The following is a 25,161-nucleotide window of genomic DNA, read 5'->3' on the forward strand; positions in this document are numbered from 1 at the left end:
CAGGGCTCCCCGCCTGCAGCCCCGCCCCGCTCCGGCGCCGGCGCCGTGCGCGCTCTTCGCTCTGAGGCGGCTTCCGGCCGGGGCCGGCCGAGTTTCTGCGTCCGCCCCGCGCTGGGGTGAGTGAGGGGCGGCCTCGGGCAGCGCCGAGGGGAAAGGGGAAAACTCAGGGAAAAGTGGGTGTATAGCGAAACGCTCTCCCCTCCTGCTGTATTCCGTTCCAACCGGCCTGGCCTGGCTTTGGGGAGGGCCGTGCCGAGCCGAGCTCGGGTCCGCCTTCTGGGACCCTCCACTCACCGCGTAACGCCCTGCGGAGCGCCCGGAGGGCTCTGGAAGGGCAGGTCTGAGGGGGATCGCGGCTCTCTCCGCTGGGGCTGCCGTAAGCTGCTTTCCCTGTGTCTGTGCGTGTCCCGTCGCTTCCTTAAGGCCTCCGGGAGCAGTGAGGAGCTGCGGAGCTGGTTCAGTGGCACCCGCCTGCCTGAACCGGGTAACAGCAGCTGCCGCAGCCCCTCGCCCCGTGGCAGAACCGTGCTGCCGAGCAGTGTTTGCTTTCTGCCGAGCGCTACTCGCCTTTCGTCGCGGGATCGGTTTGCTAGAGGGGTCAGAGCCGGTCTTTTCCAACATGGAAACGTGTCCACTTGCTCGCTTTCTCTCTGAAGGGGGAAAGCTGTTTTACAGTGAGAATTCATAGAATTCTTCTTGGGAAATCAATAAAATGGAGAGGAGATGGAATGAAGCCTGGTCTGGTGGATGCAGCTGAAGTACAAGAGCAACTGGCAAAAAGGAATTTGGTGACAGCACCTTGTCCTTAAGTAATTGTGGAGTGAGTTGGGTTGGAAGGGACCTCAAAGATGATCTTGTTCCGACCCACTGCCACAGGCAGAGACCTTCCACGGGGCAGTGCTTTAGTTTTAGGCTGTCTGGATCTGGTAATTCTTAGCTGCATATTCTGCAATATATCCCACTATTTGTGCCACAACTCTGCTGACGTTTGTTGTGTGAATACGTCTGCAAATAATTGCCAGGAAGTGAAAATATCTTCCAGTGCTTTACTCAATCACCAACTGAAACCTTAAATAAAATTGTAGAAATTAGTATTCAAGTTGGTGTTCCACCTGCTCTGTTCCATAGGATTAACACCTTCTTAATTTGTTTTGCTAAATATGAAATCAGGTATGATGTAGTTTCACCAGGTACTAAAAGCAGGTGAGCTCATTCTGCTGCTGTGAGGGAGGCTGAATTGTTGGCAGAAAGCAGTCATGTAAAAAGAAAAAGCAATATGAATCTTACTCATTGGTATTGAAAAAAATATTGTTCTTTAGGTTCAGGGAAAGAAAATACATTCTGTGTAATTAAAAAGATCTCAAAGTAGACATAATTGACCCTTTTTCTGTTTCCTTTCTTGTATTCATAGTATGTTTCTAAATTATTTTCCCCCATTCTAATAAGTAATGTTGAAAAACCAGTGCATAGTTTTAGAGACTGAAATTCAAGAGGTCATGAGTAAATTTTGTAAGACTTAGCTAAGCTTGGTTTATTAAAGTGGATTTTAAAATTTCTTGAAGATGCTGGAAAGTTTGGGATCATTCTCAGTGCTTAATCATAGCCTAAAGGACAGGAGGATAGAGTGACACTTGAATATCCTGGTCTGGAAGATGATAATGATGTTACTGAAAGGTGGAAACAAAGTCCTGAGTTTTTGTTCCCTTGGCTTTTGAAGTGATGTGCATCAACTGTGATTTCTCCTTTCACTGATCTCTGAGTATTCAAAACTTTTGTCAAAAATCTTTGTGTGGAAAGAACACTGGGAATGCAGGAGTTCTGCTGGAGTGGCACGAATGATACCTTGAGGCAAACACCAGCCTTTTAGGTGTGGAACTGAATTTTTTATGCTAAAAATTGCTGCAATCTTAGAGAAAACCGGATTTGAGTAAACAAAAAGTCGTTGAGACTGTAAATATTTTTTTTCCAAACACAACAATACTGTGTAACCGAGAATGCGAAACTCCGAATATTTTGTATTACTCAGGTTAGACAGTGACATTAACTGCAAAAAGAAACGTTAAACGTGGGGAGCAGAGCGGCTTCGGAGGAGCCGCGGGTTTGGGTTTGGCCGCTCCTGCTGCCGCCTCGCGGGCGTCCTTCGAGTGTTGGCAGCAAATCTTTGTGTTCTCTGGCGCTGTGCACACTTCGCTGTTCTGGTGAAGAGCTTCACGTTAGCAGTGGAGGTGCTCAGGTGTAATTTTTCCTCATCACGGTTGCTAAACAAGGATTTGCATTTTGCTTTAAGAGGTTATTTTTCTGAGCAGTGTGTGAATTCATGTGGTTTTTTTTTACCATTAACCTTAGAAAGTTTTAAAAATGATTGTATTCTTTTCAAATGGAAAAATAGTAAAACTTGATTTAAAAAATAGTCTTCTAACGTGTTTTAATTAAATATGGAAAAGGCATCTTATGGAAACAATTACCTAGATCTAAACCTTCCCTTCATTGTTGCCCCTCAGGCATGGAAAGATGAAGCTTTGGGCTAAGCAGCAAAACTGGAGGAATCTAATTCAGTTTTCCTTCTGCATCAGGGAACTGGTTAGTTCATATTTATGGGAGTTTCTGAGAAAAGAAAGGAACTTCCCTGGATTCCTGACATGCTGACCTCATAGTTGATTTTGGGAAGAAGTGAGAATGTGCTGAACCCTTTGTTTCTCCATGCAGGAAGTGTGAGGAAATCAGGAGGAGAAATTGGCACGTGGAGAGAAATGAACATTTTATCCTAAATTTTGATGTCAAATATGAAATGCCCACAGTGTTCTTCCCTGCTTTTTTGGGTCAATTTTTGGTTTTTGTCTGCCTCCTGGTGTCTGCAGTTTTATTTGAATTCTGTAGTACATGTAGGTTACTTTTGCAATTACTAAGAAATATTTAATGTATTGAACACATGTATAGATCAATTTTCAGATTAGGGATGAGTATCACATCTTGATAATTTATATGTTGATTGCTTTTAGAAAATTTGAGATGCTTAGTCTCCCAAGATTGCTTACACAAGGAATTATCTCATTATTTTTCTAAACAGAAATATTAGCATTGGAAGTTCAGTATCATTATCAGAGAATTTTCAGCTTTAGGCTTTTGAAAAAAAACCTGGTTTATGTTGGAAACAATACAGTTAGAATATCCTATATTTTCCTACTTAAGGAGAACCCAGGCAGGATATGATACTGGAATGAGACAATTTCTTAATTATTTTTTCCCAGGAGGATAACATAGATCTAGAAACTGGTTTAGGAAGTTTAAAGATTAATTATCTTTATCCATTTCTTCTATGTTCAGAGACTAATAGTTTATAGAAAAGTTTATTTTAAGGTATTTTAACAAAATTATTGAGATAACTATGTCATGTAGTTTTTATCAAAAAGAAAAAATTGCCCTGAATCTGATATCAAACACATTTAAGAGCAGAACATTTCTGTGCAAAGCAGTGAAATATGTCAGTGCCATTATGTAGAGATAATTTGTTAACTTCTTTCCAAATATTCACTTCAGATATTAACATTTGCTTAGCATTTTGCAGTTGTAAAGCAACTCCTATATTTTTAAAATATTGTTCTTTTACTTCACTTCCAGTAGTTCTTGTACAGAAATTGTGTGTTTATCTTGGCATTCTTTACCCCATATTTCTGTTAGTAGCTTCCTCCGAGCAATTTATATTGCTTATTCATGATTTTTTCCTGTGATTTTTTGTTCTGTTTTGTTTTCCCAGTATTCTTTTATGTATCAATTCCCTTTGAGCTACCACCTATTTAAAATCCTATCAATTTGTGCTTAGATTCTGGTAAGATGGCAACTTGCAATTCTTGTTTTCCACTAGAATGTTATTAAAAAGGAACTAAGGAAACCAATGTCCTTTCTTCACACAAATTGTTTCTCTTGAAACTCTTTTGTTTGTCAGTCATTCCCCTCCAGCAAAAAGACTTCAGCCTTCCCTGCTCATTTATAGACCAGTGTCTAATCTAAACATCAGTTTAATATTGAGCCCTGGGAACACTGCTCTGTCCTGACTTCAGAAGTGCTTAAAGCCTCCGGGGAGGCTCAGAAAGATCTTTTGTTACTTAGTCCGTCACATCCTACAAGAACTGAGTGCTAGAACTTGAAACATTCCAATATTGAATGTTACTTGAAAATTTCAGGAGTACTGATCTGTGAACTGGTGTGACAGTTTACACCTTTGATTTGTAGCATCTGTTCTACTGGAGGGGCCATTGGAAAATCCCTTGGAGTTGTTAGAAGGCTTCTAACTAAAAAAGTGCACCATCACCTCTGGTGGTGGCATTGGTGGCTTTCATCCATGGTTTGAGAATCCTTTTGCAAACCATGGCAGTGATTACTGTTCTTAGTTTGGAAATAATGAGTCTTTCCTTGAAATGCTCCATCTGACGTGCTGGCCTGTGCTGATGTGCATTCCCAGTTCATCAGGACACTGCTCTGCCTTTCTCCTGGGACTGCCAGCTCAGATGACAGTTTTAGGAGGCAGAGGCTGAATGATGAAGAGCTTTAATAATCATCTGGGTTCACACATGTTAAAGTATCACACAGCCATGGAGCTGGTCACCCTCTCAGGGGAATGCTAACTCCAGAGCTATCAAAAAAACTCTACTGATAAATTTACAACATATTGACTTTGTGTGGCATGCAATCAAAAACTGGTGGCAATAACACAGCAGGGTTCTTAATCACTTTGCTGTTACAGTCGTGCTCCTGCTGTCATATTTCTAAAGGTTCATTTGTTAATTTGTTGGAAAGAATGCTTAAGCAACTTGTACAGCTTCCAACAACTTCTGTGCTAAGAGTAAGTGTAGTGTAATATTAGACTTCCAGATAGTAGGGGGGAAGGTTTTTGGAAAAAATCACTACAGCACTATGTGGAACATATTCTCATGGTTCTCAAGTGGCTTTTAAATGTTGGGATTTTTAAAATTAAATTTGCTTGTGGGAATCTAACTCTTGTGAAGCTGAACACATAATGGGAAGTACTGGATATATGAGTATATGTGGCTCTTTAAGCTGAATATATTCCTTGAGCATTCTAGGAATAGCAGTGGAGATTGCAACTATCAGCGCTGCAGCTGAATTTTGGGATTTTGCAATAGTAAACTCTGACCATCTCTCTAATTCAATGGTAGTATGGGCCATAAAAATAAAATTTTACCAAGATGAGGCCATTTGTCCTGGTGTGAATTGGACTTTTCTCCTCCCCTTCCTGAACAAAGATGTCATCTTCCTTCAGCCACACATGATGCTTTCAATCAATTTCAGCTAAAGAACTTGCTCCACCCCCCAGAACCCTGCAGGAAGGGATGTTCCCTTCAGTGTTTCAGAGGGAAAACATGAAGGAAACCTGAGTGCTTGATTCCACTGTGTGATGGAGGGGAGGATTCATGCAGGAGAGCAATCCCATTGCTTTTCAAAGGAGCACAGTGAAAAAGAGCAAGAGGCAACAACGTGGAGCTGCAAGAAGGGACATTTCAGTTCTTAGTGATTTAAAAAAAATATCAGTACTGTTTTGATGAAGTGATTAAGTACCGATTTTTAAAGCACCACCAATGTCTGGATTAGGATTTTTAAAAAACTGTAGATAGCTAAAAATGATGCCAGTTCTCAGAGTGCTGTAGTGGAATAGCTTTGTGCTACCTGTTGTAATCTTTGTAAAAAGTAGAAAGAAAATCACATACACTTAACTTTTTAAAGGAAGAAAACTGAAAATTGAAGTAGGAAGGTGAAAAGATAATCTGGAGTTCAAGAAAGATTAATGCTGCTAGAGAGTCCCTGAAAATTAAAATCTCAGCTGTGCTTTTATGTCCGTGATAGCCAGGATTATTATGAACTTCTACTTGACTGTTAACACTTGGGTTGTGTGGAAGATCAGACATGTGCTGGGTTTAATGACTGTAACCATGTAATATATATTATACACATTAAACTGCATTTTGATCTCAAATATTGTTAAAATAACACAGTGATAACATCTTACATGTTAAATCAGACTTGCTAGTGACACTGTTTTAATTTTGGCAGGTGGAAATTTTCTCATATTCTTGTCCTTGTGCTACTAAAATCATCCCTAACTAAAGATGCATCCAGACCTGTCTCCTCATCTGCACACTGAAGAGTGTAACCTAATTATCAGTCTGCTCAAGAAGTGTCACAAGGAGGTAAGAAGTGTTGAGCAGAGAAAAGAGTGGGTGGGTTGGGGAAATGAGTGTCAGATAAATTAGTGGTGATATTACATGATCTTGGAGAGAAAACCCTCCTCTAGGCAGAAGAGCCATGAAATATAGCTGGTGTGTTTTCACTGAAGAGCTGTCTGATGACTGTATGTAAAATCATGCCAGCAATTTATTTAGGAAATAAAACATACCTTAAAATTCTCTGTGCTACAGCTTAACATTTAGGGACCTTTTTTAAGAACTGGAATAACTTCTGCATCTTTTAGTACTGTGTACCCTTCAAAAACAATAATCAGCTTCAGATGCCCTCTTTCTGTATGCTCACAGCATTTCCATATTCCAGCTGTCCCTGGGGCAGATGCTTCAGTGTGGTTGGAAGCAGATGTGTTGATGGGGATCCCACCAGCCACATGCCTGATGTGCAGTGCTTGGAGAGCTAATTGGGAATTACTGCTTGATTCCATCTTCTTAATGGCTACCCACTCAAGGATGTGAAGTGCTAAGCTGTCTTCAGGCTTCTCCAGGCTCTTCATTGCTTCAAGATTATGGAAGCAATCTCACTTGTTTAAAATCCTTTTTATAAATTTGCTTTGTCTACATCTTCTGCATCTCTAGATGTAGAAGATTTGGCCTCTGCATTGAAAGCTTTCTGCAGCATTGTTGCAATATTGTTAATTATTTTCCCAGTGTATTCTAAATAGAAGTTCTGCAGAGATAATCCTATGGTATTAGTGCATAAAAAAGTTCATTTCATTGTTTTTACTGAGATAAAAATATATTTTAATATTCACTATGAATGTGAAAGCTCTTGATTTACACCACTACATGCAATCTGCAATATTTTCACCTCCATGGTTAGTTGTGATGTAGATCCTTTTTTCTAATGCAGTTGGATTCTAAGACAATACAAATGTTAGGTTTACTGTTTTTGAACAGAATTGTAACTTTTTCTTTTCAAAAGCCATTGCAGGATGAGAAACAAGGCTGATAATTCACAAAATCTGAGAGAAGGTATTTTATCTGAAAGATGGATAACAACATTTTTGCAAGATTTTAACATAGCTAAAGAAACATTTTAAAAAACATTTTCAACACCACACTTTGTTATGATTTTTAAATTACAGCAATGAAGGGAGCAGAGTTTTAATACTAAAATTGATTTGCAGGGAGTATATTGTACTGGTTTTCTTCAGCAACATGTGCTTTGTTTTGTTGGCACTTGGAGTGCAGTATCTTCAAACATCAGCACACTGCAGTCTGTTGCTGCCATCTCATGGGTGGTACTTCCCATTCCACTGCTCTTGTGCAGCTCCTGTGCTCCAAGCTTTAAAAGTTGAATTAAATGTAGGAGTTACACTTTTCTTCCAAGTTCAGAAATCTTAATTTGCCTAAAAATGCTTTAAGTAGTTTGAGAGATTGTAGACATTTTTTTCCTTTCATTTTTTAGTTGATTTTTTCTTTGCAACAACTTTAATGTTATAATGTAGGTAAATGTTCTGTAGCTAGAATTTAGTGAGAAGACTACATGTACATTAACTGCTGTGGTAGCAAAAGGATTGCCAAATGACCCTCAGTTAGGGGAGTAGGCAACATGTAAGCAATATAAAGTGAAAGTGTTGTAATTATTTTTTCATAATTGTGAAAATAAATCCAATTAGGAAAGAAAATACATTCAGATTTGTCCTGCATACATAGGGAGGCTTTCTGTGCTTTGAGTAGAAATGCAGCAGTATTGATTTATTGCTTGCAAGTAGTGAATGGTTGGCTGGCTTTTTGTGTGTGGTTTGGTTTGTTTTTTGTTTTAAATGAATGTGAAGATAGAAGTATCATGGACTTGTGTGATGTAGCTTATTAGACTGCCTTGAGAGCTGGAACTAAAGGGTGCACTTGAACTCCTTGGCAGCAAGGGAGTCAAAGGAATCTGTTGTCAGTCTGACTTAGGAAGGCACTGGGAGCAGCAATAATAGTCATGCACAGAATTACATTCTCTTGGTCTTGTTTGAAGTTGATCTTTGCATGAAGAGGAATTACTCTTGTCAGTCTTGTGCTCAGCTGGGAGAGGATGTTTGTGCTGGCAGTTTCAGAACAGAAAGGGTGAGGATGACTTTTCACACCCAGCTGAAAGGGAGCAATACATTTTCATTTGAAATTCAATGGGAATGTACTGAAATATTCTTTTAAATTGAACTCACTGAAACCTGAAGCCAGTGATATTAATGAGTTATTGGTGATTACTTGCTGTTTTCTTAAAATGCCAAAATGTCCTAAGAACCTTAATCTGCAATTTAAATCGCCATTCCTGAGGGATGAAAAGCATTATTTTTTAATTGGGTGTCCATTTTCACAACAGTCAATTTGATTTACTTTGTCCCTAATCTAGAACCTGTCCTGTATATCAAGTTTTGTATCAAGTGAGGAGAGGTTAATAGGATTCCTATTTGATGTCACTTCTTTTTTTAATAATTCCACTCTGGTGCCAAGAATGTTCTATAAATAGACAAATTTTTATAGGTAGCAGTTTGAAGAAATGTGTATTGTCTTGCAGTTGTATCACTGTAATATGTGTAATAGCTATTTTTGAAAAACTGGTTCTTTGTTTCCCTTACAATCTCAGCCAAGAAGTTGACATTTTAGGAATCTGGCTAAATAAACATAGATTAAACCCACTGTATGCACTGCTCAGAGTGGAGTTAGCTTGAAATGTGAGTGTTCACCTTGAAATTTAACATGCAGTTATGCAAGCAGAATACAAAATTAAATCTGTATTATCTGGAATGAAAATGTTGTAAAAGCAAGATCAGTGTGCAGTAAAGTGACCACTTGTTCCATGCAACTGCTTCAGTCATCTGATGCCCTTTATAAATCACAGAGGTATAAACAAGCTAATTATAGCACTGCTGTAGTAAAGTGTTTGTCATAAACTTTATTAACCCACTCCTACTTCAGCTGTGTTCCATTGGCTGAGATCTTGTTCATTGTTTGAATCCTTAACAGTGTTCATGGATCAGTTGTATGAATCCATCCAGCTGCTGGTCAGCCGTGGAACTACACAGAAATTTCCCTCTAAAATGTGGAAGGGACTTCATTTGCATCTGTTTTATTCTTGGTCTTTTTTGTTTAAATTCCCTAATTGTAAGATTGGCTGAGTTGTCTCCATTCATTTTGTAGCTGCAAATATCTGCTAAAAGCCCATGAAGATGGTAAATGCATCTTATTTAACCTCAAGAGCCAGAGATATTTTTTTATGCTGGTTCTAATGTTCCAGTCAGTTAAGCCTAGTGCCTGCATCTTCTGGACCAACAGCACATTCTTCATGTACTGGGGTCATGGAGAATGAATCCTTTACCTCTCTAGGTCACAAAGAAATAATGAAAACTAATGCAGGGAGGACATTGCCTCTGTATCACAACCTGGAGTTCAGAATATTCATTTTTTGTATGTTACTTAACCTAGTGTGAGTGAGAGTTGTGAGACTGACTTCCAGATCAATAAAATGCATGTTCTGCATTTAAAGAATAGTTTCAGCTTAGGTGTCCTCCTTTAGTCTGGTTGTGCATGGTGAGTGCCTTCAGCTTTCAGCCAGGCAGGGGTGGCTCTAGTGAGCTTCAGGAGTAGCTTAAACTGCCTGCTTGGGGAAAAAAGTTACCAGACACCACCTTTCACAAGAAAGGGAAAGGAAAAGACCAGGATATGTTGTTAAAAAATGTAAATAAATTTAGAGCTTCAGAGGAAGAAACCTTTGAATTGTAATTTTTTTCTCCTTAACTCATCAGCACAATGTTTTGAAGTTTTTTGGCCATTGCAATGATATTGACCGTGAGATGAGGAAGTGCTTAAAAAAAGAGGTAAGCAATGAATTATAAATATTGTGAGTTAAATGCTTAGTAAAAAATGGGAGAGAACTAGAGTTGCTTTTTACTAAGTAGTATGAATCAATAAACGTGAGCACGTTCTGCTGTGGGCACTTGAGACCAAATCTAAACTTTTCAAAATAAATTTGTCAAGTAAAATCTGGCATTAACAAATGGCGTGCTGTATTTTTTGATATACAAAAATAGGCAAACACATTTTAATGAAACAAATATTGCAGATAGGAACTGACACTTCACAGATTGCTTCTGACTTTTTTCTTAGTTTTTTTTAGTTGTGGTATTTGCACAGAATTTAATATAAAGCAATAATGGTCATCTCTGCATAAGTAACACTTAAAGCTGAAGTCAGTACACTGACTGAAACTACTTAATGAGTTGGTGAGTTGCCCTAAATGAAAATGTCTGCAGATATGAAGGAATGAAGACAGGATTAACTGTTTTAATAGGCACATTTTCAGAAGAGTGGTCTTTATATTTATGGTGGTTGTACCTGCATGACAGAACATATAAATTAACATTTCATACAGCTTTTAACTTTAAACTGTACTTTCTAATAAATTGCACCATACTAAAAAGTTTCTTTCCACATAATTTCATTATTCTTATTTTTTCTTCCACTGAAGCCTTTAGATTAAAGGAGTTCTTGATGATTATATTTGTCTGCCTTCTTAAAATGTGCTTATATTGATATGCCATTACTAGGAAGCCCCTGAAAGGTTGTTCACCAGTATTGAATAGGTACAGATGTAGCTTTTAAAGATCCATTGTTCTCATTCTACATAAAAACATGGATGGGTTATTGAAAAATTAAATATTGGCAAGGGAAAAAGTTAAGCATTCTGTAAATGTTAAGTAATGTTTTGGATCATTATTTCAGTTATAGACCAATCAGTATAATGAATTAAAAACTGCAAATCCTTTGCAAAATCAATTTCTTTAGTAGTTTATTACATTATATAGAGAATTGAATATTTGTGGCTTACTTGGGTTTTATTTTTGATACCAATTTTTAAAATATTGAACAAATATATGCTCTAACATAAGGCCAAAATTAATTTTCTTCTCATGAAATACATATCAAATGATGCATTGCTTTTTAATTTTTCATTTATTTGAGCCATGAAAGTGTTTCCTTTTTGTCTGCAATGAAAGAAAGGCTCTTCAAGCTTCTGCTAGTGCGGGGGTGTACTTGAAAGCATGGTGATCTTATACTTGTGTCTTACCTGTGAAGGCTTTCTTGATTCCATTTTACACTGGAATCCTGCCTCTGTTGTGGTTCTTGTTTAAACCATTAGAAGTCCCCACATGCCTTATCCTCATTCAACCCAAATTTGTCTTTGTTCCTTTCATCTTGGTATCCTGCTTTAGCTGTGCGTATAGTTAATGACCAGGACCAAAAATAGAACAAGCCTGTGATGACAAATTCATTTTTCAGGAGGCAGATACACATTAATCAGTATCTTGCAAGAGGAAAAGAGCCTGACCTGTGCTCTAGAATAGCACCAGTGCAACTTCTTTTCCCTAGTTCATGTGTGAAGTGTAGCTGTCTTATGTTAGATCACTGTATAATTAAATTCTTCCTTAAGATTAACTGAATATTCATTATTAGAATGTTCTAATGCTCTTTAGCTTAATAACCTCAAACTTAGAAACCTGTATTTTAATGGAAAAAATGTTAATTTGAAAATAAAAATGTTAATTTCAAAGTAAAAATGAACCTATATCTAGATATTAACAAGAGCTGTATTTCTAACTCATCAGTCAAATGTATTGTTTCTGTTCCTGGGTACAAAATGCTTCTACAGTTTTAAATTTGACATTTCTGTTTAATGATAACAGCTGATCTATTAATTTCCTTATCTGTCTTCCAGTATGAAGAAAACAGGCGCAGAAACCGGGAGAAGCGGCAGAGGATAATAAATGCTCACAAAGCCTCAGAGAAGTGAGGGCTGTGCTGTGGCTGGACAGCTGCAGCTGCACAGGGATATTCACTGCAAGCTGACAGAATACTTGTGTTTCATCACCAATGTCCAGTGGTTTGTGAAATGGTGACAAAATAAATGCATCTAATACATATTCATTCCCAGCAAGGCAAACAGTGTGAAAAATAAATACCATACATCGCTCACAACCTAACTTAATTTTTGACCCCTAAAAGAAAACTACTGTGGCAAGTCTTTGCTCTGGCACTTTTATGATTGTTATGTAATGAGGAATTGATGTGTGTGAGGTACTATGTGTTCAGGGCAGCTGTGTTCCCCACTTTGTACTGAGCTGCATTTATTTTCTTGTGTTTAGCAGTTTCTCTTTCATATCATGGGTTTTGTAGAGATTTTTTGGTTTTTTCTCATTGCAAAACACTAAATTAGTTTCTCCATCACTTTTTGTAGTGTTATGATAACACTTCTTAAATGGATTAGGAAAGAGATATTTTAAACAGATGTGGCTTGAGATTGGGAATTTCCTATCAAGGAACAATTGGAGTTCTAGTATTTTTATTGGAGCTAAAAGGATGAAGCTACTGTCTTCAGCTGAGAAGATTACAAATCCTCCCTGCCAACCATATGTACAGTGTAGACTGTTGTAAGACAATTTGTTCATCATACCCAAAACAAGAGGCTTTAGAAATTCAGAATGGAACATTTCCAGGGATTTACAAAGCTTCCCCTTGATTTTTGTTGAGTACAATCAATGTGTGCTGAGTGATTTTTGAAGAGAAGTGCTGCCAGAAATATATGCTGAAGTTCTTCCATTTTCTCTGGTACAAAAGTAAAGTCACATCATGACTATTGAGGTTGAAGCAAAGCTGACACTGAAGTGAAGAAAAGTGTAACTTCCTCAGGCAATTCAGTGTGTATCGTGTGACCAGGTTGCCTTGTTAGCCTATAAAAGGTGTTTATTTTCCATCAAACTGCTGAAAGCCCAGAACAAGTCTCAGAATTCAGAAGATTTGATATCAAAACATACACTGGTTTGTCCACTGATGGAGCTGCTTCTCTGTGTGTCTGCTGGATTCGCCTTACTTTTAAATAATGCCTCTGTTCTGCCTAGCAGCAAAAGACTTTTTTAAAATATAAATTTTGTTGAGCATGATATACAAATTACCTAGAAAACTTTTGGAAAAAAGGTGCCTATTTTACAGTGAATTACATGATTTGTTGTAAGAACCATTGTTGATACTCAGTCTTGAAACTGGTACATGCCCCTGTTTTTGGAAGAAAATGTTATTTTGTGAGCTCTTTTGAAGGATGAATTAGATAGAATAATTTTACTTATTTTTCAGTACCTGGATGTATCCAATTAAATTGGTAAAATTAAACCACACATGTTTTCAGTGGAAGGTCCAAGCAAAGCTGAAGCAATTGTTTCTGCACCTTGACATAATGTTTGTTTCTTAGAACAAGTAAACTATGCACTGTTTGAATTAATGAATGGTTGGAAGTGGTGCAGCCTTTGTTGGTACTTTACAGAGTATTTTGAAAGAGTACTTTGTAGTGAGCTCCCCTGTTTGGGAACTCTGCATCCATGGTACTTCTTCCAATGAGATGACACAACCTACTTCAGGCAAGCTCTTAAATAGGATTTGTAGCCCTTAAGTAAATAAATAAATTGAGAATTGTTCCAGAGATTAGGTTGAGAAGTTGATATCGGAGTGCAGAAGCACTGAAGCTTTTGTTTCTTTAATCAGCTTCTGTGAGTCCCAATCTTTCACAAAGCAACAAAATAAGAAACCAAGAGCCACTTAACACAGCTCATTAGTCAGAATCATGTTTGCAAAGATCAATGTGCTTAGTGAATGAAAGACCAAATGGCACACACAATTCCTATTGATACTTTTAACTACATTTATTTATAAATCTATTTTACAGATCAGCTTTGTTTACTTAGTGAAAGTCTGATCATGGTCTTCCTTCTGTTTCTCTTTGCTAATTGCCCACTAATAGTGTGATATGAGAGTGCCCATTGATTCCTGTGGGTTTTGTTCCTTTTGTTTGACAGAGAGTTCATGTTGCTAATTTGAAGCTGAAAAACACTGGTGTAAAAATACTGATGATTTATCTGACAGAGAAAGGGGTAAAGGTGAAAGAGTAAACGTGGGGTTTTTCTCTTGTTTCCTACAGTGAGCTTGGGTGAAATAAACCTTTTCTCTATAGACTTTGAAGACAGTTCATTGCAATGTCATTTATAGGAATATTTTGCCCATTGTTCTTTCTGACAGAGTGTATTTGAGAAAGAAAAGAAATTTCATGTAATTTGTGTTGAACTGCATGTGAGAAGCTCATGTGTGTTTCATGTTGGAAAGTGAAGAAGAGGAAAACAGAAAGAGGAAGTGGCAGCTCTGGCCATAATGATGAGGATTTTCCATATTGAAGTGCCATAAAAGTCCAGGATACATGGACCAGGAGGAGGACAGAGCAAAGGGAATTACAACTGTCCAGCAAAATCCCTCCAGTTTTACCAGAAAAACACCTGATAACACTGTTTGTAGTGTACTTTCTCTTGCTGGAAAACTAAATGACATTCTGTTTTCCTTATTTTTTTTTTAATTTATATTTTAGTAGAAGGAAAAATATCCTGCTGAATAGCAGCAGCATGGTGTAAGAACAGCAGGGTGAGTTCTTGCTCTGGTGTTAATTTCTTTATACAGCAGGGTTTGTCTCCTGTTAATCTGCAGTGCTGTTAATATATTATGAATGTACCACTTGTCTTTCCCTGTAAACTTCAGTTTGTAACATCCTCAAGGAATTATGTCCTTTGTTGCTGATACAGATGATGTGTAGTTTCTAGACCTTGAAGCAAAGCCTTGATTTAGTTGAGCTGCCTGTACAATTTGGGAGAGGACTAGTCCTGTGAGTTAGTTATTCCCTCTGTTACTGGAAATTACCATAATGAATATTTCCAATGTGTTATACACTTTGCTAAAGCTCCACACCTCATGTATAAACTGTGTTCAACAGTCAGACGTTCCTGAATTTGGCACTGTCCATGCTTTCAAAAAATTCATGACATCTACAATTTTTTTTCTGATATAAATGAAAACACACTTCTGTGGAATACCTAAAAGCATTTGAACAACTGGAAAACTGATACTAGATTCTGACAGTTGAGTTGAAAATGAATTATTAACATTAGTGCCTAAGCAAAGGAGATTCTTTACCTGGACAACATAATGGATTTTAGTGCTACAGCTTACGTTACACACTGCGTTCTATTAACACGGACTAGAATGGAGTATCAGCAAATCTTAGAGGTCCCATTAGATTGTTTATTTTAGGCTCAGTGATAACCATGCTGCTCATCAACAGAACCTGCCTTGCAGTACATGGAGGTCTACTAAAAAACTTGAAAGTGAATAGTAAATTCCCATCCGGCTCCCCAAACCTGCTTAAATTGGTGTCTACCAAAAAATACATAAATGGGAACAAAATATATATTTAGCCTGAAAATGGTTCTTGTGGACCATCATGCTTCAAAATTATTCTGAATTATTTGGTGACATTTTAAAGGCTGGGAACTTTCATGTGGAGCTATTGCTTTAACAAATGAGACTTTTATTGGTATTCTTAGATAAAACAAGATGCATTTCAAAGATATAAGTGAGCAGAAAAATCTTTTGGGACCATAATTATCTGGAAAGATATTGCTGATGGCTTGACAGAACTCATTCCCAGTACAGACACCAGCCCTCCAGAACCTGGGGATTTGTTTCAGCTTGGCAAAAGCGTCAAATGCCTTGAAGAGTACGGGTACTTGTGGCTAAGTTAGAGGAACGCTGATAGAACCGTGTCAATCCCAACATTGGGTTGCTGAGAGCAAAGGCCGTGTTTTGTTAGCATGACATTAGCGATGTAACTTTTACAAAAACCTTTGATCGGAAACTATTCATGACTTTTGCTGCCAGCAGCCCGACGCTTGAGTTGTTCGAGCTGAAGTGGATCTGATCTCCCCGCCAGCCCCGGTGAGGCGGCTGCGCCCGCGCTGCCCTCACCGCGCTCCGGCTGTGCCGCGATGCCAGCGGTCCGGCACTGCCACTGGGAAACCTGCCGGGAAGAACACTGGGAATGTTTTGGTATTTTCCCCGAGGGCTGGCAGAACTGCTCGCTGTCAGCCGACAGACACCGGCCGTGACCGTGCCCTGTGCGGGGCGGCGGCCGGTTCGGAGCTGCACAAGGCGGCCTGCGCTGCCTCCCGGGGCCAGCCGTCAGCGCTTGGCGCTGCGGGATCACCGCGGGCGGCAGTGCCGTCTCCGCTCGCCGCCAGGCAGCCGGGAACGTCGCCAGGATCGGCGGCCGTGATCCGGCATCCCGCATCCCGTCCCGTGTATCCCGTGTATCCCGTGTATCCCGTGTATCCCGTGTATCCCGCATATCCCGCTCTCCTCATCCCGCATCCCGCCCGCACCGCGCGCTGCGGGGCTCGGCAGCGCCGCCCAGCGGCCGCTCCGTCCCGCGGGAGGCGGGCGGGGCTCCCTCAGGCCGCGCCGCCATGTTGGTGCTGCTTTTGCCGCTGCCTTGCGGTGTTGAGGTGTTGGTCTGTGCCCAACCAGCACCGTACTGTGCTAAGGAATGGCCTCAGCCCCTGTAAAAACCGGGTGCTGGATGCTGTTGAAGTGCCATCGCGCATAGATTCTGTGCAGCCCAATCACAGTGTCTGCCTCAGGTAAAACGACATCCACACTCTTTCCTCATGGGCCAAAAGTTGTCACACCTGACCCCCGTGCACTGACATACTCTGGAAATGCTGCTGATTGCTCATTGATGCTGAATTCTGTTGCACAATCCTACTCCTGTTTATCACCCAATTTTTAAATTTATTTAAATGAAGTCCATGTTGTGCTCAGAACAGCGTGGTTGAAATTAGCAAACGTGGTTGGACTTTGCTGTGTCCAGCACTGAGCAGGGCTCTGGCACACTGCCCCACGTGTAGCCACAAACCACAGTGAGGATTGACACTGACAATACCAAAAACCCGTCCCTGTGGTGTTTGGTAGCATTAGAAACTACACCTCACTTTCTTCTACCCCTTGCATTGGTAGTTACAGCTGAGATATTTTAGAAGCAGCTATGTTGTGCCTTAATCCAGGCACTCCTGTTTTTGAAAGTTCAGCAGGATATTGGAGCTGCCTGATGCACCTGGCTCTGGAAGCAGCCAGGAATAAAAGGTCGTCCTCAAAGACAACTGGCATGGATGGAGTTATGAATTATTAGCAATTCATTTTGTGTAGCATAATGGTTGGTTTGTCACTTGCTCTGGGTATTCTGTAATGTAATTATTTATCCAGTGGCACCTTAGACCATGCATGCAACGCACAAAACAATCCACCTCAGCTGTCTCTGTTAATTGAAAACTGCAGCTTTTAATTCTTAACTTTCCTGTAGCTTTCAGAGCTACATATTTTTGTGGCTTATTTAGCTGTGTTTTGGTTTGGTTCATATTCTAACATTCCTGGTAATGAATATATAAAGTACTTTGTGTCTAAGTGGCATTAGTTAGACAGCTGCGGTTACAAACAGCCCACATAATCATATTAAATCAATATTAAATGTGTGCTACTGAATAGTTGTCTTTGGGATGCTGATGGTCCCAATTTAATTTAAACTCCATCCCACTAGTGCTCCAAAAAAACCTCAGAGGAAAACAAATCAAAAATCAAATCCCCAGATGAGTAACTCCGAATGGAATAACAGATCTTTCATAATTGGTCCATAGTGGCTTCATTTAGGTGGATGTACAAGTGTGTGGTGTGTGGCAGCAAACAGTCCAAAACCTGTTGGCTGTTCACTGTAAGAAAGGGAACAACTGTAAATAATGGGTGTCAAGATGCTTTTTTTTTTTTTTTATTTTTGGTGATAAGATAGTTTATTTGAACTAGGAAAGTAGAAAAGGCTCATTTGAGTTATTTCATGTGAGGAGAATATACAAATACCAGAAGTTTCTTCAGAAAGCCAGTTTGTCCTCAGTGTGATGCAGCTGTGCCGCTCTTGGTTCTGTTTGCAGAATGGCCAAGAATAGATGGTGAGGGCTGAAGAGGGGCAGCAACAAGAAACCTGACACTTTCCTCTGGAGCTGCTTGGTATTCAAAATGGAGACTCTTAAATCATCTGGTTATAACAAGAGCTAGACATTGTCCCTTGGATTTTGTTTTGTGCTGGGCTTGTGTTCATGGGCTTCTGTTTCTGTGCTTGGGGCTGTGTTCAAGGGGGCAAAAATTATTTAGTTGATCTCAGTCTCCTGGTTGGAAAATTGCAGATTATTGCAGGGTGTGGTGCACTGAGTGGAAACCAGTGTCCAGTACTCACTGGAGATGTTGTAATTTTATCTGTTGTTGTTAATTACGTCTTAAAATGTTTTAGGAGAGACTGCATACAGAAGTTGTGTGCTCTATGTATTATGGGAGAACAGAAAGTGAAGATCCCTGCAAGGGAAGTGAGAATTCTCCCTTTGAACAGCACAGCAGGAGGGGAACCTAGTTTTCATGAAAATATATCTTTTAATAGATTGAATATCTGAGGAAGAACTTGGGACATTAATCATCGGGACTTTTATTTGTGGCTTGATGTAGTTACAGATCATCAGGCCAGTTCTAGTGTATTGTGGTGCTGCTAAGGTGAAGTTTCCTTGTGCCCTTACACCAAAAATGATGCTTAAGAGATGGAAGTCAGGTGAACCTGGGTCTCTGCTGTGTCCATTCCTTAGTTGTGTTCCTTCCACTTGCTGCTGCTCCAGAGGGTGCCCAACAATTCATGTCTGGTTTATGCAAGGGAGCTATTAAGGAATGGGAAGAGGAAGAGGTAAAGGCAGAAATGTTGGACTGTCAAAATTATTAGTAGCATCTAAAACTAGATTTGGGGTAGTGCTGTGTGTGTGCATGTGCACCTGTATCTGTATGTGTAGCTATGCATACATGTATAAAAATTGGTGCAGTGGTGAAAGAAAGGAGGTGACCCATTTAGCCAACATTTCCAGTTTGGAAGGGTTGTGGTTCTTGTTCTCTCAAGCTGTCTGATGGATCAAAACCCAGCAGTAATACAACAGTACAGCCTTAAGGAGGGTGTTCACTTTTACTTGGGGATTTTGATTCACCATATGAAAAGTGAAAAAATATTACCAAAAATCAAGAGTGGAAACAAAATGCATTAATCTTTCTGTTGTCTTTTGAGACATTGCAAATAGGCATTTTAATTTAGGTGTGTTTGACTTGGCTTTGACAGTGAGAGAAGCTAAAATAATTTAGGAGCAGCAAGAAGTTTTGAATTATCATCTGCCTCTGTGCTAACCTGCATTTTAGAATTATTTCAGCTAAGTGCAGAATTATGTTCTGAGTCTTAGCATTCTCAAACAAATCAGATCACTGATGTAATGACAGATGTGAATAGTGTACAAATACAGCAAATAAGAATTTTGCTATTTTTCAGCCCATGGGAAAGGATGACTGACTAGTAGATTTGCATCTAGACTACACAGATGCTAAGCTTTTTTTCTTAAATAATTACAATAATTTATTGTAATAAATGCCTTTATTTCAGTTTTTGATCAGCAGTGAGAAGTAATGCAAGTTATTTTTGTTGAAGCTATAAAATCTTTAAAGTAATTATGGCTTACTCTTCAAAATTAAATCACCATGTTTCATCTTCATTTGAGCTTTCTACGAAAGTGGTGATGGATAAATACTTGAGCACAGCCCCTTGGGGTCTGTGGTACATTGCAAAGATCCAGTATTTAGCAGATAAAGCCAAAATCAGCCCAGGGAAGCCTCAAGTCGATTGAGTCCTTTAGATTTGAGCTAGTGATAGGCTCCTCCAAAAGCCATGGTCTCAAACAGCTGGGAACCTGAGTTCAGATTCAGATTTTGTTTTACAACTTCCTCGTATCTTTGTAAGCAGAACCAAAACCATGGTTTCAAGTCTCTTTTGTCCTAAGATTAGATGGGCATTCATGCATGGGCATGAAACATAAATCCAGATTTGGTGGTTTAGGCTTGTGCTAATTTTTTTCTCTTTTTAAAATGAAACAAAGTATGAACAACCACCTCAGCAGCTGGCCACACAAGCTGCCATTTTACCATACCCAAATTGGGATTCTCAGTTTAGTGTAAAATTTGCCTTTAGGAAAGGGAAGAACACAAGATGCTGCCCTGAGACAGTTGGCAGGTGGCGAGCTGATGGAGAAGTTTCCTCCAGACCTGTGCTGGGCTGCTCAATCTTGACTTGAAACCAAGTTCTGGAATGATTATGTGTTACTGCTGCTGAGCAGAGAGTGCTTCCAGCACAGAGCAGTTGTACACCTTCAGAGTGGGTGAAGGAATCAGAGTGCATACACCAGCCATTTTCTCTTACAAGTGAGTATATAGACAGGAATTTGTAATTGCTATTGGTTTTCTGCAGAAATTGTCCTCTGCTATTACATTCTTTTCACAGAAGTGTTAGGGAATTCTTTCAGTTAAGCATCTTTTGAAATTGGTTTAAAAAATCAAATTCTTCTTACAAATAGGCACTGGCACCAGACTAGTGGTTTTGGGTTTTTGCATGTTGTGGGGAATTGTTTAATTCTCCTTTCTGGGTCCTTTCTCTAGGTCAGCAGCCAGCAGCGAGGAACATCAAGTAAAAATAAAACTCCTATTTTTAGTTCAGCTACATAATGTCCTATTTATAATACTGAAATTTCAGCTACTACCTGGCCCCTTTCAATTCAATGAACCAGCTCTTCTCTGTTAGCCCTCATTGCTCTTTTTTCACATCTGCCCCTTTTGATTCTTCTGCAATTATTTTTGTAAGTTTGGGAATGCTTTTCCAATGGGGCTTTTAATTCTGCACAGTGCTGACAGTGATCAGTTCAAGTAATTTGACTAGAAATAAGGACAAGTAGCAGCTAGCAGGGGATACTCAAAACTTGACAAAATTCATCCTCAAAATTTTAACAGCATGAAACTCTTGGTGGAGGGAAGCAGCTGCAATCATAATGGTGTATCACTTGATCCAGATAAATGTTTGCTTCTGCTTTTAATCTCTCATGACTATGAAAACATGATACTTTAACTTCATTTTCCTGAGGGTGATTCATGACAGTAATTTTCTTCCTTCCCCCCCGCCCGTTTTGTTTTGTGTAAATTTTAACACAGGCCAGTGAGAGTGAGACAGAGAAGAGCACATACACAAACATCTCCTGGCTAGCCAATAAACTGCCTAGGATCTGGAAGTGAAATGGTTAAAAGTGTGTTGAAAACCTCAGAGTGTAGCTGAAGTCTGGGGTTTTGGCAAGTAAAAGATGGCTCTCAGCACAGGACCTTAGGAAAAATGCATCTGTCTGAAGGCAGTTTTCACCCTGCCCGCAGTCTCGGAGATAAGGGGGGAATTGGAACAGGGATAGTTCCAAAACACGTTTGTCAGCTCAAAGAACAAGAAGGAAATGTTGATGTGCCACTGTGTGAGGTTCTGCTGCCATCAGACAGTGGGCTTCAAAATGGGGATTTCACTCTGGTTAAACCAAAACTAATGTAGAAAAATTTCCAGTTAGAAGCAGCTTATGAAATCAGATAGACCCTATTATCCACTGGGGACCAGACTCTGCAAACATTTTATTTATTTCCTCCATATGATGTATCTCACTTGAAAGAAATGAAATGACTTGTAAACCTACAGCTTTTCAACGGGGTTGAGTCATGCTGGAGACTGATGAGAAGTTGGATGGGGGCGGAGGAGGAGGGAAAGTAATTCTGGTAATGTGGAGACCTTGTCATTGTGTGGCAAAGTTTGAGTTTTAAGAACCATGATTATGCTTGAGCAAAATTTTTGCACGATGTGTATGATACATGGTGCTGAGCTGTGTTGGAAACTGAATAAATAGATTGAGCAAGTACTTAGCCAGGCACGGTCACGTTGTTGTAGCAGAGGTAGCAAAGCATGATGGCTGGAAACAGCCATTCTTTAGGAAAATGGGGAGCTGCTTTCAAAGAGCCAAAATAATATAAAAGCACAATTTAAAACCCCTGAGCAACAAACCCTGTAACCCACAGCATTCAGTGGCAGAGGTACAGAACACTTTATGTAATTAGATTCCAGGTACAAAGAGCTCTGCATTTCACAAAATTTCAGTTATCTTCTGAACAACAGCAAAAAGCTATTGTTTCTTCTTGTCCTGTTTCATCTTCTTGTTTGAATATAAATCCAAAGAGTGTTCCTCCTTCTCAGACAGCTCTTTTTTCTCTTCTTTAATATGCAGAATAAACAATATAAAGTGGAAATAAGTGAGGTATAAATAAAGGAAAAATATCTATCTTATGACTGCTCTGTCTCAAAACCTTCATCTGTAGTTGGGTAAAAGATTCCTTTTGGAGAGGAGGGTGATGGTTGGAATGAGGTTAGGTGGGATAAAATATGTAATTCTATTGTTATATTTAGTATTGCAGTACCTGTGAGCCAAGAGAAAGGTAGCAGGGTACAGATGTGCAAAAGAGGAATATTTGAGGGTTGTCAGTCCCTGCTTGAGGAGAGACCATATGAGTGAATGAGGTCAACAGAAGGGTAAAAATAGACAATGTGAAAAAGGGATGGAGTGAGAAGATCCCCTTGGAAAATGTCCACAGGGTGTGAAGGCAGGAGGAGGAAGAGTAGACTACTGAATGGAGCTCTAAAAAGAAGGGCAAGGAGGAAGCCCAGAGTACCAAAGTGAAGTTTTAGGGAGAGATGGGTAATTTGTGATGTCAGAGATATCAGTGGGGGTGTGTAAGAGATTTGGAGAAGGCAGTGTTGGGTCTTGAATTTCCAAAGGTCAGCAGTGATGCCTGGGACAGCTGTTCTAGCAGAAGCTTGAAACTACATTTCTGTAGACATGAGGTGGAGACTCACAGCAGCTTCCTGAGTGAAGAGGTTCCCATTTTTAACCTTCTTTACCTTTAACAAGTTATGATCATTTCATGTCTTGTAACAGACATCCTCCAGCTTTTCATTAAGTGACTAATTCTTGCTCTTTATACAGTCATAAATAATGTGTGTTAGATGTGACCATTCCTGGCAGAGCTCCTAGTTCTTTTTCCACAAAGTAACATTTTTTTGCCTTCTACCTAATAACAATCAAAGCAATGAAGACTCTGCTATAGCATTCTTGAGGTATTTGGAGTGTTTACTGCAACGTAATACATTCACTGCTCATTGCATTCTCCAAATAATTTCTTTTAAAGACAAACACCCACCTCTTTCCTGAACTCCCTTCCTCCATTCACCTTTCACTTTGAGAAGAATCCTTTCCAAAGCAATCAGCTGGATCTGACCCAAGTACAAATATGCTAAATTATGCTATTGTTCTGTTTTCCTGAAATATTTTTTCCACCCCCCGCCCCCTTGTTTAATGCAAACCCATTTGATCCTGTCCCCTTGGCTTTGTACTACACAGCACATGCATTTGGTGTAGCCTTGCAATTATTTGTGTGTATTTAATTTCAGTATCACTTTTTGTAATTTGTTTTCATAAACTTTTAAGCAGTTTACTTTTAAACTGGTAAGCCTTTCAAAGCTTGTGCTTTCCATGTTTCTGGAGCCTGAAGTGCCACCTTAGTGCATCTACATCCACATATGCAATTAAATATCTTCACTTAGAGACTGGTTTAAGACAGGAGAAAAGTACTATGGAAAACTTGTCATTCATAGACCCCATGGTAATTCCCTCCGTTTATATTAGAGAAGAACAGTTCATGGAGGCAGTGATGGCTTTAAATATTTTCTCTTAATTAAATGAATTAATTGCTCTAGAACATAAAACCACTGGTTGCTTTTGCAAACCTGTGCTCTGCCTGCTGTAGCGGAAAGGTCCTGAAAAGAAGTGAAAAAATTGTGTGAAAACAGTTTACATCCATGGATCTTTGATTCTTTAAGGTCACCAGTGCACTGAATAGGATTGAAAATACTCTCCATAAGCAAAGAGTATTTAGGAATGTAGATGATGAATGATTTCTTATGGTGATACAACTGTTCAAGCCTGTCTCTGTCTTGGACATTAATGGAACAGATTGGGTTTCATCCCTGGGAAAAGGGACCAGGGCCTGTCTGTTGGGTTGTATCAACCAGAATTATCAAATAAAACTCAAGGTGAAATTCCACCAGGAATTTCAGGAAGGCAGCTGATCCTCTTTTTCTGGTATGTGTGAGAATTATGACTGCAACAGTGCCTTAAACATCTTGATTAATTTTTTTTTATTAATATGCAAAAAATTACTAAGATACCTGAGAAATACAGATTCCATTTGATATTTGAATATGTATGAGAAAGAGAAGGCTATCGTAGGGGACATCTTCATGTGAGAGAGTCTTATTCACAGGAAATTGGGAGCACAGTTCAAAAAATATATTCGAGAACGCAGGATTGAAGCAGCCAGAAGAGGATGTGTGATGAGAGGCTACTGCGCTCGTAATAAATAGAAATACAATGCTACTGCACCCAGTAATGACATGGAAAACAGAATAGAACTGTCTTCCACTGAGATGGAGATGGTGAAGCAGAGATAAAGTAGGATTTAAGCTTGAGATACAAACTGTGCCTTCAGAATCCAGAGGTTGTTCATTCAGTATCTTGGATACTGAGAACCTTCGAGATACTGCCTCGTCCTTGAATGGTTTAGTAAAAAATATTACCAAATTATTGCAAAGAAAACTATTCTTCTTATTTTGTCTTTAAATGAGGAATCTCAAAAATTTTTTCCTGTCCTACATGGAAAACTTCTAATTTTTATTCAATGCTATTCTATAAAGAATAAATGAAGAAGAATGTTGATAGAATTTTGTGGTTTGCTAGCACCTAATTTAAAGTACTGCTTTACTCTGCATCCTCCAGGTTTTCAACTCTAAATCTGGTAGTCCTGAATAGACCTGTTTTTCTGGAAATTTGAATGATTGCTGGAAGTTGGCAAGAGCAATTGTGTAATCACTTTTTGCAAACTAGGTGGTAAAAAATTTATTTTGTGGAAGACAAAGCAAAGTGTGAGTTTGTTTCAGAAAGACTTTCTTTCTGCCACTGCATGTCATGATATTTGTATAAAAATAGCAAAACATCTTGAAGAGAGACGTGCATAAACCTTTGGG

The 25,161-nt window shown here is 39.2% G+C and overlaps 2 protein-coding genes across 3 annotated transcripts in view; both read left to right on the plus strand.

Moving 5' to 3' along the window:
- The first annotated feature begins 18 nt into the window (after positions 1 to 18).
- Positions 19 to 14,252, plus strand: CMC2 (C-X9-C motif containing 2). 2 transcript variants are annotated; one of them, XM_064386437.1, is made up of 4 exons: positions 19 to 116; positions 6,067 to 6,203; positions 9,992 to 10,063; positions 11,962 to 14,252. In XM_064386437.1, exons 2-4 carry the CDS (start codon positions 6,123 to 6,125, stop codon positions 12,034 to 12,036), a joined length of 228 nt encoding a protein of 75 aa, XP_064242507.1. In that variant the 5' UTR covers positions 19 to 116; positions 6,067 to 6,122; the 3' UTR covers positions 12,037 to 14,252. The 2 variants fall into 2 exon arrangements, with proteins under 2 accessions (XP_064242507.1, XP_064242508.1); XM_064386438.1 differs by having other exon boundaries at positions 42 to 127.
- Positions 14,253 to 15,668: 1,416 nt separating this feature from the next.
- LOC135279699 (uncharacterized) overlaps positions 15,669 to 25,161 on the plus strand; it is a 91,919-nt gene continuing 82,426 nt past the window's right edge. Inside the window, exons 1-2 of the mRNA XM_064387145.1 lie at positions 15,669 to 15,687; positions 16,045 to 16,750. Of these exons, the coding sequence (XP_064243215.1) occupies positions 15,669 to 15,687; positions 16,045 to 16,750 (725 nt within the window). The remainder of the gene's footprint in view (positions 15,688 to 16,044; positions 16,751 to 25,161) is intronic.

This window comes from Passer domesticus, chromosome 12 (assembly GCF_036417665.1).
Source record: "Passer domesticus isolate bPasDom1 chromosome 12, bPasDom1.hap1, whole genome shotgun sequence".
Classification (NCBI taxonomy): domain Eukaryota; kingdom Metazoa; phylum Chordata; class Aves; order Passeriformes; family Passeridae; genus Passer; species Passer domesticus.